Here is a 12,378-nt window from a genome sequence, read left to right on the forward strand (position 1 = left end):
CTTCCTTGACAGAAATGACAATATCACAACCCAAATCTTGTCTAGCTTTTGAATCTCTGAATATCCCCACAAAAATATTAAATTATTATGATTTTACGAGTACAGAAATTTGATTGCCACCTCTTCTACAGCAACGAAAAGGGTCAATCGTGATGCCTGTCCGAAATGTATTAAGTTACCGTCAAAAGTACCTCATGAATATTCAAATGCCTAGACATTTTGTATAAATATCCATAAATTTCACTTAAGCCTGAATGCTTTGAATATATATGATTACTTAGGCATTTTAAATTCGTAACACGATAAAATCTTGTGGGGTTTTGCTAACGAGATGTTCTTATCTATGCCCAATAGATCCATCATATTCTACACGATACTGTTGTCTATTTTTCTAAAACTGATATATTTTTGATTTTCTTCCGACTTTTGGTCTGAATTATTCCATGACTTCCTACCTGTATAGGCGACATGCATCATGCAGTGTATATCTAGATCAAGACTTTTATTCCTGTTACATACATAACTAGATTATCAATCATTGCGGACCTCCAAAATAATTAAATTTCTGTTGGTCTTAATTGTTCTCGCATACAGATCTATTCAAATTATCACCGTCTTTTTGCAAACATATATGTATCAGCTTGAATATTTATGAGAATGGAACTTTCATGCAGGAATTCTGTCGCCTGTAAGAACAGAGGCTTCCAACTAGAATGATGTAATATGTGATCACTTGATATATTGTTATCATTAAGTTGTTATTTAACTTGTGTGGTATGAACTGTAATCTAAATTGTATTGAAGGATTTGTCACCCTAACCAGTTTGATTTTCATAAGAATGTACAGTTGGGGAGAATTCTGTCTCCAGTAAGGTAGAAAGGGCCACAACATGTTTATTGATGTATAACTACATAAATCATGGACATTTTCCTATGATTCACATGTTTATTACATTGTTTTTAGAAAACAGAATAACAAAATTTTACACGAGTCTGTAAAATAGCAAGGACATTTAAACCCTAAAATCTAGTTTTTAGCTGACCAACACAAAGCTTGCAGCCAATTTACTGCTAAAATCTTTAAAGGTTCTGTCTGGTGCACCTTACAGACTCCTTCTTTATTATTTTTTCTCACAGTTAAGAAAAATTATCATAATGAAACTGTTAAGAAGCATTTTCATCTTGCCATCATCCCTGGAACGTTGTTACATGGCACAATTTATGACATCATTGAACATGTCCTGCTCTCTCCATTGGACGATCGTAAAAGGCAACTGAAATAGGAATATTATCTTTTCTCTTCTTTCTGACTGAATTTCTTCTTCCTTATGGTTTCCTTGACACTAACTCACTTTTGTGCTGCAGGTGGAAACTCGCTCCTGTGAGGAAGGCTCTATGTTCTTTCTTCAGATCGAAACACCGAAGTCTATAAAAGTGGTAGTTTCTGCTCCTTTTTTAGCAGTCAGAATGCTCATCAGTATAATGTGACTGGGTGGAGCCTGCTGTTAGGTGTCTTTAGTGGCATGGTAGAACCATATTAAGGGCAAGAGGTCCTACTATTACAAGGAGACACAAAACAATACTAGTCTCCTACAACATTACAAGCAAGCACTATAAGTAACACATTACACACCGGGGATAATCGTACAAACCGGGATACGCTATTGACGCTCGTGGAAACGCTTCTTTTATATAGAAAAATGTCGTCTAGGGGTGTGAACTTGATAAATATTTGCTCAGTGTTCAACTCTAATAAACAAGTTGTCCATGGTACAGTAGAGTGTTTCATCGATGCGTAGAGGCAAAATTGATGTTTTATTGTATTATATTTTGTCCTATATTTTGGCGCACAGTATAGACAGGTATGTCATATCATGGTTGAAAAGTGTGAATTTTGTTATATATTCAAACAGATATATATCTAAACGAGAAACAGAACTAGAACTGGATTTAGTTCATAAAATTACCACAGATTTTAATGATTAGGTGAACTTTTTTTGTTGAATGTTACTATATACAAGGCAGTGGATACCTCATAGTTCCTTAATGATTTCTCATTTTTAAGTAGAACTGAGCAAGTATTATAGTTTTGAATTGAAATACAGTGTATAAAGAATAAGTTCAATTAACATTCTCGCATTGTAATTCACTCTATTCTGATTATATAGCCAACTGAAAACAGTTCAGCGCTTAAACTGTGAACAGCAAAATTAAAGTTTTTGGGAACATTCTGGTTTATACTCTGTGAACCAATCACATTCTAAGCATGAATTATTTAACATGACGGATGAGCGTCTTAGAACTTGAAACCCTCAAACGAGACCTACTAGACGAATCGGTTACGTTCCAAAGGAACGTCATATTCAATTTGATGTCAGGTTCGAACTGTTGTAACGGAAATTACTTTCGATTGAAGAAATAATATTTTAAGAACTAATATCCATTGTCTTGTATATTTTTAAAGTGTTTCATATGCCAGAGCTAAACCAGTGTACAGCGTTTTCGCATGCATAATTTAGAAAATATTGTTATAACAGAACCATTCAACAAGAAAAAATCACTTTATCGTTAAAATCTATGATAATTTATGAGCTGAATACAGTTTGATCTCTGTCTCTCGTTTAGATATGTATATTTCTTTGAATACATGACAAAATTCACTCTTTTTAACCATGATAAGACATACCCGAGAAGACATTGGTGAAACACTCTACTGTTCTGTGGGGAACTTGTATATTGGATTCATGGCCGTGACTTGCCAACTTTCCCGATTCTGTCGGGAAATTCCCGATTTCAGACTCCCTATCCCGTTTCCCGATCGTATTGTTCAAAAAGACAGTAATCTCCCGATTTTAAAAGCCCATCTATCAAAACCCCGTATGGGGCCCCTTTCACCACGGTAGAGCCAGAGATAACACTTGACCGGTAAGCTCATGTACAGTTAGTTGCCCGCTAATGACCTGTTCACTGGACCCTAACGATACCTGACACTTCATTGACTGTAGGTATGACACTACCCCGGCTAATAAACACATTAATTTTAATCCAATTAGGCTCTGGTATCGGTAAAGCAAAGCAGTCAGCTGTCGAGGGGAAGGTCAGTCATGGTTACGTAAACGTTTTATGGCTTCCCATTCAAGTTCATTGAAGTTAACCACACAAACGACAGTGATTTAGACGGGGGAATTTTGGACAGAGAAAACATAAACAATGCCGATTAGAACGGGCTGATTTGACACAGACATGCTGATCATCTAATGGGGACAGTGGATTGTTTGTAAATGAGATAAAAGTGAACAGTATCTGTTTAATTTATGAAATTTATGTATGGCCTGTGTAACATTTAGACTAGCGATCGCAGTCCCAATGCAATCAAGACAAGCTGTTAACAGTAAACGGGCCATGCCAATCGTCATACAATCGTGATGGTGGACTGGTTTAAGCATTTTAAATGCATTATTTAAAAGAAACAACTTCAATTTTAAATTGATCAAAGAGATTACGGATATTTTCCAGTTTTTACTCGGAGTTGTTCCATCATTTTCTGTGATGTGAATCGGTTAATTTTGTGTTCAGAAAGTCAGGATTAAAAACTAAACATACATTAATTGGTTAATAATAATAGTTACATTGTATAAGCTTACTTTGGAATTTGATCTAAAATTCATGCAATATTTAATTAAATATAATTTTCAAAAAAGAACTAAAATATTTGTTCCATTGATATTGCACTATCAGCCAGATTAACTCTTCACATGTATATGCATTTTACATTTAATAAAGAAAAAAATATTTTAAAATAAATTGGACCATGGACCATCAATACAACTGATTCTTTACCGGTAATAAAATGATACAATTTTAATCAAGTTATGATATTTTTTATTCTTTTTAAGTTTCTGCCTGCTAAATTTCTAACTTATATTTAGCAGACTACTATTTTTAAAGAAAAAGACAGTACAGAACAACATTCATATTTGCATACACTGCATTAGATAGAAAAAAAAACTTTTTCTTTAATAATTAATATTATCTCCCCTTGATTTATGCTAAATTTGTACCGCGCGCGCGACACATGTTTTGGTTGGAAAATGTCGTTCACGCACTTTCTCCCCCATGAGAATTTTGAAAAGTTGGCAAGCTTGTATATTGGATTCATGGCCGTGAATTGAACACCGAGCAAATATTTATCACGTACGCAGCCCTAGACGACATTTTTCTATGTAAAAGAAGCGTTTCCATGAGCGTAAATAGCGTAGTCTGGTTTGTACGATTAGCCCTGATGTTACAGATGAGGCCATCCTTAAATGACATTAGCTGTTAATAGGATGTTAAATCATTCAATGAATACCCATGGTTAATAGCTGATGTAGAGAACGTACCTGAACCCCCGGCCATCTCCAGCATGTCTCGGGCAGTGTTTGTGACGTTGAGTTCGGAGGCTTCATCGTTACGGTCTCGTCTGTGTTGCAGTGCATAGGCCTTGGCTGGTGACATGGACCAGGTGTTGATAGGGTCGTACAGAAGCACCTCCAAAATAGTTAGCAGCGCCTCCTGGTGGTCATGCATCACTTCCATTGTCTTCTCACAACACCTGTATACATAGAGAATATTTAACCTCAGGTTTTTTTTACATTATTTTGTTCTAATTTTCTTTTTAGGCCATAGGTAAGAAGGTAAGAAGAAGTTCACATGAAAATATCATTCAGCATAAAAGTTATTTTTATCCAGAGCTGAATAACTTAAATACAATCAAAATAATAGTGAAAAGTAAAATGAAAATTAAACAATTAAAATATTAGTGAAAAGTAAAACGAAAATTAATTTGCAAAGAAAACATAGAGTGTAACAAGAAAATTACTGTAATCAGAAAAGGGAAAACCATTTGCTTTGAGGAGAAAAGCCATAAAAAGTGGAGATAGATCCCAGATGTAAAGGAAAGAGTGATTATTTTGTTTGTTATAAAGACAGTTACCTGCGGAACACTCCCTCCACTCCAGACACACCCATACCATCCACTATATCCCGTGTCAGACGAAACGGTACAGTCTCTGGGGTTGGTAGGATTCTGCCTTGTTCAAACGCCACACCTGTGTCAAGACAATTATTTTCATGTTAACATAAAAATATATAACTTTATTAGCTTTTTGGTGCTCTGTCAATGAATTTAGGAATTTTAAGAACATAGTTTTTACCAACCAAAAAGTTCTTAGCTTTTTTTATTAGGAATTTCCCTGTGGCTCAAAAGACGTTTATACAGATAAAATGGTGTCGTCTTTTGAGCTACAATTGGTGCCCATTACTGCTAGTGGAGCAAAGCAAATATTTTGAAAAAGACTGTTTAATTTACACCTTTGTATGCATGTTATTGTGTCATTTTTATATCCTTCCTACTAGGCAACAAATTAAAGATTGATATAAAAAAAAGTATTATTTGCGTTACATATGGCATTCTTTTCAAAGGAAAAACGTACAGCAATTCTACACATTGTGAATTTGAAAACTTGTGAGCGGTAAGATAGATATTGTTATGATTGCTATGTTGGTGTTACGCAAAAATAATATATACATCTATAAGCATGAAATAATTGGAAACCTATTAAAAGCTTAGAAAACTTTGCCGAGTGATTTTCTGAGGCTGTGCTCCACTAGCACATATAGTGACCATTTTGTACCTAGCCGGAGAGCATAGTAGGCCAGGACGTTTATTCGTTTTAGAATTCCCCATAAGTGGATAGACAAGTCCAGTAGTCTATTTAGACCTCAAATCATTAAAGTACACTTACAAATGTCTATATAGGAAGTTTGCCTGCTTCAAGGCTTCGCATTCACCTATGTTAACACTTACCCAAGTCTATATGGACAAGCTCAGCACTTTTACAGTCCACAAGGATGTTCTGTACATGTCTGTCACCAAGGCCGAGTATGTAGCCCACTGTAAACAGGGGAGATAATCAACATGTTCCTGATATTGTGGTTAGTAAGCAAGGATGATAATACATGTAATGTAAAACTACAGTCAAAGATTTTGTTTTTAGATTTTTCTAGATTATCTATACATTATATGTTTTGATAATCATAAACCATTTGTCTGAACTTAATAGTTCCATAACAATCTTCATCTTTTATAAGCTTAAATTATCTTATTAAGGAAAATTGTTATTTGGAAAATCGTATATTGCTACTCTCTCTTAAACATTTACATCATTTTCAGGGATAACTGGTTATGCAATACATAGTTAAACATTATATTTCACCACCTACTGTAGTACACTTAACCTACCTATAGAGTTAGTGGCTACACTCTTGGTGTAGGCTAGTCGACGTTCATACCAATGAGCAGGCTCTGGGAATCTCTCCATAAAGAAGTGACGAAACACAGGCCGGAACTTACTGCACACCTCCAGGAATGTCTTATATTTATCCTCTGATTGTTTTGCTTGAACTCCCTATAAAATAAGATGCAACATTTCTTTGTTTATAATGAGGAAGATGCAAACATCCTAACAGACTGCAGTCTGACTAATTATCAATGGTGAGAGAAAAAAACCGTTTTGGTGCTGTGACCAGGATAAAGACATTAACATTTAAATATGGCTGATGAGAAATAAAATCATTGATGGAAAATAGAACAATATTTTCTGAGAGGACTTAAAATACTGAGTACCATAAAACTTTTATTGAAGGATATGGACTTCTAGCAAGCCGACACATTAACGCCTCTTACATTTTTTTTTTCATTTTTGTTTTTAAATTATCAAAATTTAAATGTTTGATTATTTCAACTTACAGCTAGTTCCCTTCTACTGTCTATGGCCAGTGGATCTTGAGGGCGGTACCTTCTGTGGGCACCCTCAGACTCACCCTTGCCTCCAATTAGGTACTCCCCTATAGGGAGAGTGCCCTCACACCATTCCAATAGGCCACTACGCTGGGACAGAGGAATGACCTTGTACTGGCGAATTTGAAGGTCACGTTTCCTCGTTTCTGATTTTTTCTTAAGAAGGTTGTTAACCATGCTGAATACTTGTTGCATCACAGCGTCCTGGCGGAGGTCATCACGACCCTGCGGTATTAGAATCATAAAAATCCTTTACATTCATATCATCTACAAATATGAAACCCACTGTTTCAATGTCAATTTCAATTTACGAATATTATAAGGATGTTAAATGTCAAGGATTGGACATCAGGTATAAACTATGTTAATCTCTACATATACATGTGGTACAAACAAACTAAAACATATGAATGGTGAGGTTTATGAAGTGCAATATTCAAGTAAATTCACAAAATAAAAGTTAAATTACTACATATTAAAACTGGCCTTTCATTTTGAACGATACATAGATACTTATTAAAGCAGTATTATCTCCCTTACCTTGACCAGCTGCCGATAACTCCTACCATCTGATCCTACACAGGATATGATCTTGGGGAGGTTGATTCCACCTGCCAATTTAAATGTTGGCTGGAACTTGTGTATATAGGTTATGTTGGGGTAGTTTCCACTGCGGTCCACCTGAAAATGTCAGTAAAAACATCCATCTTTATTGATTTCAAAAGTATTGAAGTTGCCTATTGTAACATTAGTCTATTCAAATGAATTTGCCATTATTTGATGATCAAAGACAAAACATACAAATTAAGGAAATATCAACTTTGATTTCTTAAGTTTGTAAAGTACTTTAATAAATCATTGATATACATATATCCATGTATTTTTGGATCATAAAATTGTTCATTGAAGCTTAATCAATTTCTTTATGGAAATAGATTGTTGATATAGAAAACTTTATCAATATTACAGCTTGCTACAAGTCCAGCAATTAAGTAATTTACAAAAAGTTTTTCTGGGCAACTGAATGCCAGTTATCAAAAACTGTATACAAATTTCTCATTTGATGTGATATGTATCATCATATCATGTTTTCTGTATCCTGATATAAATCATATTATCCCCCATCTTGAAACACATCTGAGACCAATGATGAATAACAATGTATCCGTTAAATACACAACTAGTGACCAGTATGTCACTTACACCCACACACCCCATCCCTTCTCCTCCAAGTAGTAAGCAATGCCAGGGATTAGTGATTTAAGGATAACAATGTATCTGTTAAATACACAACTAGTGACCAGTATGTCACTTACACCCACACACCCCATCCCTTCTCCTCCAAGCAGTAAGCAATGCCAGGGATTAGTGATTTAAGGATAACAATGTATCTGTTAAATACACAACTAGTGACCAGTATGTCACTTACACCCACACACCCCATCCCTTCTCCTCCAAGCAGTAAGCAATGCCAGGGATTAGTGATTTAAGGATAACAATGTATCTGTTAAATACACAACTAGTGACCAGTATGTCACTTACCCCCACACACCCCATCCCTTCTCCTCCAAGTAGTAAGCAATGCCAGGGATTAGTGATTTAAGGATAACAATGTATCTGTTAAATACACAACTAGTGACCAGTATGTCACTTACACCCACACACCCCATCCTCCTTCTCCTCCAAGCAGTAAGCAATGCCAGGGATTAGTGATTTAAGGATAACAATGTATCTGTTAAATACACAACTAGTGACCAGTATGTCACTTTACCCCCACACACCCCATCCCTTCTCCTCCAAGCAGTAAGCAATGCCAGGGATTAGTGATTTAAGGATAACAATGTATCTGTTAAATACACAACTAGTGACCAGTATGTCACTTACCCCCACACACCCCATCCCTTCTCCTCCAAGCAGTAAGCAATGCCAGGGATTAGTGATTTAAGGATAACAATGTATCTGTTAAATACACAACTAGTGACCAGTATGTCACTTACCCCCACACACCCCATCCCTTCTCCTCCAAGTAGTAAGCAATGCCAGGGATTAGTGATTTAAGGATAACAATGTATCTGTTAAATACACAACTAGTGACCAGTATGTCACTTACCCCCACACACCCCATCCCTTCTCCTCCAAGCAGTAAGCAATGCCAGGGATTAGTGATTTAAGGATAACAATGTATCTGTTAAATACACAACTAGTGACCAGTATGTCACTTACCCCCACACACCCCATCCCTTCTCCTCCAAGTAGTAAGCAATGCCAGGGATTAGTGATTTAAGGATAACAATGTATCTGTTAAATACACAACTAGTGACCAGTATGTCACTTACCCCCACACACCCCATCCCTTCTCCTCCAAGTAGTAAGCAATGCAAGAGATTAGTGATTTAAGGATTACAATGTATTTGTTAAGTAGTGTCACAAAATATTGTGGTCCCACAGTAAACAGTAAGTTACAATATACTTACAGGTATATCCATGGTAGGGACAGCTATAGTACATAAGTCTTTCACTACTGGTAACTTCAGCATACCGGGAAAAGGGATAGGTTCTACAAACATCACGACAATACAGAATGTCAGAAGTAATTGTTCTACAAACATCACGACAATACAGAATGTCAGAAGTAATTGTTTCTGTCTGATTTAACATTTCAAGTCTTCATAACTTTTAGAAGTGACTTTCAACGACCAATGATAAATGTATTTTCAATCTACCTGATGAAGTGGTTTTTTCCTATTGATTGCAAAATATAGTTTGGTAAATGACTATTACTTTGTGGTAAATATTGTGTCCAGAATCAAACTGTCTTTTGCCTTTTTAAAGAGAAGCTGGAATTTTTTTTTACAATAGTAGGACGAAATGGACATACTTGTCTCAGCTTTGTACTTTTGGACGGGGTAGTTTGCCAGCTCTATGTAAGCTAAACAGAGCTTCTCCATATCTTTGACGATATTGGCGACGGATTTGTTGCCCTTTTGTGATTTCAGCCTCTCCACCAGGTTCTTAGCTCCTTCCATTCTACCCTGTAACCAATAATAACAAGATGTTAAATGATCTGATCTTCAAAACTTCAAAATTAAGTCATATGGGTTAGATTGACAGCAGATAAACCAGGATGACACTTTATAATCTCAGGCTACAGCTAAATTTTGGGTATTCTGAATGCATTGGTCACTCATGTGAATGAATAAACTGTTAACAGTATATCCATCCCCTCTATAATCTCTCTATCCATCCACCCAACTCCACCAAATCCTACCTCCTCCTCTCTGGCCATATCTGATAAGGTCCTCGAGAGCTTGCCCTTTTTGTTGGGATCTTTGAAGATGTCTGCATCCTTTTTGGCGTGAGCTAAAGCCAGGATACAGAAGAGAGTGTGATGAGGATGGTCCATGGCTGTCCTTTCTATCACCTGGTTATAAATATAGGTCAAACAGGTGTAAAACTGTACTTACATTTGATCTATATTATAAACATCACATCTTATGTCATTCGTATCTATTAGATGTTTTCATATGTATTACTGAACTCGCCAGAAGTTTATTATCAACTCTTTACTCTATTTACCATTAAAAATGGAAAAATAATGTAGTTACTTTTATTGTTATTTTTTTCACCATGTGATCAAATATTACTGCATACTTACATTTAACAATTTCACATGGTCATTATTAGTGTTCCTCTAAATTACAGAGTTTAACCCTGTTGACCTACGAGTGTACAGGTCATCAGCTGTAAGCGGCCTTTGACCTCTTACCTTATTGAGTGTGGTCTGGAACAATGGACACTGGTCTTTATGTGGCCGAGTGTCCATCCTAGTGGCCAGTTGGTACATCAAGGGAAGTAACTTGTACGTAGCAAGGTCTTCAACACCATCCTACAGCAAATGTTACACAAAAAGTTTTGTATAGTTAATATTAATATCAAAGTATCTTTAAAGAATATGAGCTTCAAATATAACTGGAAATTTCACTGACTAAAGACTTAATTAAGGAAAAAAAGGATACAATTTTAACACAATACCACTGCTATGTAGATATAGTAAACTCCCAAACAATGTAAGACTTGTGTACCTGTATTATTTCGTTAATTTCCTGGCTGGAATTGTTACTGAACCAGAGTGAAGTTAACCTGAACACACGAAGGTCGTGCCTGTCCCCGGCCCTGAGACAGCGGATATAGTTCTCTACAGCTGTGACCAGAAATCGACCTTTATCATCCTCTAGGGTAACAATCTCCTGTTGGTCAATCTTACTCTGTTTGTTTAGAATGATGAAGTACTTCCTGTAACATCAAATAGCTAATTTAATAATACTTTATTTCTGTATTTTGCAAAATGTATCCACTATCATAATTGTATTGAAATCAAATAAGTATACCAAAGTTGGTTTGTTCATGTCCAAATAAATTTCTATTTTTTTTTAAATTTTATTTCCTCCATTATTTTCCTTCAAATGTAAAACTCAATACATCTTTTTATCCTTGACAAAGAAGGTTTAATATATATATTATAGATCACTAGCCTTACAAAAGTTAATACCAGACAGATGACACTATATCTTATCAATAAAGTCACCACGAGACACTTACTCTTTTGTATTATCCCCGACTTGTTTCAGGGACTCAATTTCCTTCTGAGCTTTCTTGAAAAGGTTTTGTTTGGCCTCGAATGTGCTGGACTTCATGTAGTTAACTATGTGTTGATACTGGCTGTCAGCGTAGCGAGCCAGAGCCAGGTACGAGTCGAGAGCTACGTCATCCTCAATGCCAGCCTCATCCAACATAGCAACTGCCTAAAAAGTCAAAATAAATGTCATATTGTTAAAACATTTATTCCAAACTGGAAATGCCTGTCAGACATAATCATCCCAGCTTTCATATGAAATCAAAACGAGACAGAATGAAACAGTCACAATTCTTACCTGGGGGTAAAAAAAGGGGATGGAATTATCTTCTGTCTTACATCAATGATTATACTCTCTGCATAATGAATGTCAAAATAACCTCATACATCTTATACAATTTACCAAAAAGAAACCACAAGTGTAAAACCACTATACCATTTGTGATGGACCAAGATCAGTAATCTTAAGAAAACCTAACAACGTATGGCCAGTTTCATGAAAAGTTCTCAAAATCATGACTCCAATATGAAGGACTAATGGTAAATTGCTGCAGAACCTCACCATCCTACCAAGTAGCCCCCAGTTGCACAATACCTTTTCTAGATAGTCTTCCATGATGACATTAGGGTTCTCTGATCGTGTTTCTGCTAGCCAGTTACCATAGATACACAGTACTTTGGCATAGTACTTGGCAGCATCCTTGTCTTTCCGTCGGACCTGTAACGTACAGATTTCTTAAGATTTATTTGATCTGGTTTTGTACCGCTAACATATCATATTGAGATCTATACATGACTGAAAGGAATTATCGTCTTGCATACTATAACTTGTTGCCTAATGTCAATGGTACCACTTTGACCTACAGGGTTCTCGAGTAAGGTAAACTTGATATTATATATACCA

At 35.9% G+C, this 12,378-nt stretch overlaps 1 protein-coding gene across 3 annotated transcripts in view; it reads right to left on the reverse strand.

Moving 5' to 3' along the window:
* Window positions 1–12,378, reverse strand: part of LOC138332824 (serine-protein kinase ATM-like) — a 69,876-nt gene that overhangs the window by 8,565 nt on the left and 48,933 nt on the right. For all 3 annotated transcript variants that reach the window (XM_069280783.1, XM_069280790.1, XM_069280797.1), the window contains 13 exons: window positions 12,070–12,192; window positions 11,441–11,643; window positions 10,924–11,134; window positions 10,608–10,727; window positions 10,110–10,262; window positions 9,720–9,873; window positions 9,316–9,398; window positions 7,382–7,522; window positions 6,791–7,066; window positions 6,284–6,449; window positions 5,849–5,935; window positions 4,976–5,090; window positions 4,383–4,594 (listed from right to left, as the gene is read on the reverse strand). In XM_069280783.1, coding sequence (XP_069136884.1) covers window positions 4,383–4,594; window positions 4,976–5,090; window positions 5,849–5,935; window positions 6,284–6,449; window positions 6,791–7,066; window positions 7,382–7,522; window positions 9,316–9,398; window positions 9,720–9,873; window positions 10,110–10,262; window positions 10,608–10,727; window positions 10,924–11,134; window positions 11,441–11,643; window positions 12,070–12,192 — 2,044 coding nt within the window. The remainder of the gene's footprint in view (window positions 1–4,382; window positions 4,595–4,975; window positions 5,091–5,848; window positions 5,936–6,283; window positions 6,450–6,790; window positions 7,067–7,381; window positions 7,523–9,315; window positions 9,399–9,719; window positions 9,874–10,109; window positions 10,263–10,607; window positions 10,728–10,923; window positions 11,135–11,440; window positions 11,644–12,069; window positions 12,193–12,378) is intronic.

This window comes from Argopecten irradians, chromosome 1 (genome assembly GCF_041381155.1).
Source record: "Argopecten irradians isolate NY chromosome 1, Ai_NY, whole genome shotgun sequence".
Lineage (NCBI taxonomy): Eukaryota > Metazoa > Mollusca > Bivalvia > Pectinida > Pectinidae > Argopecten > Argopecten irradians.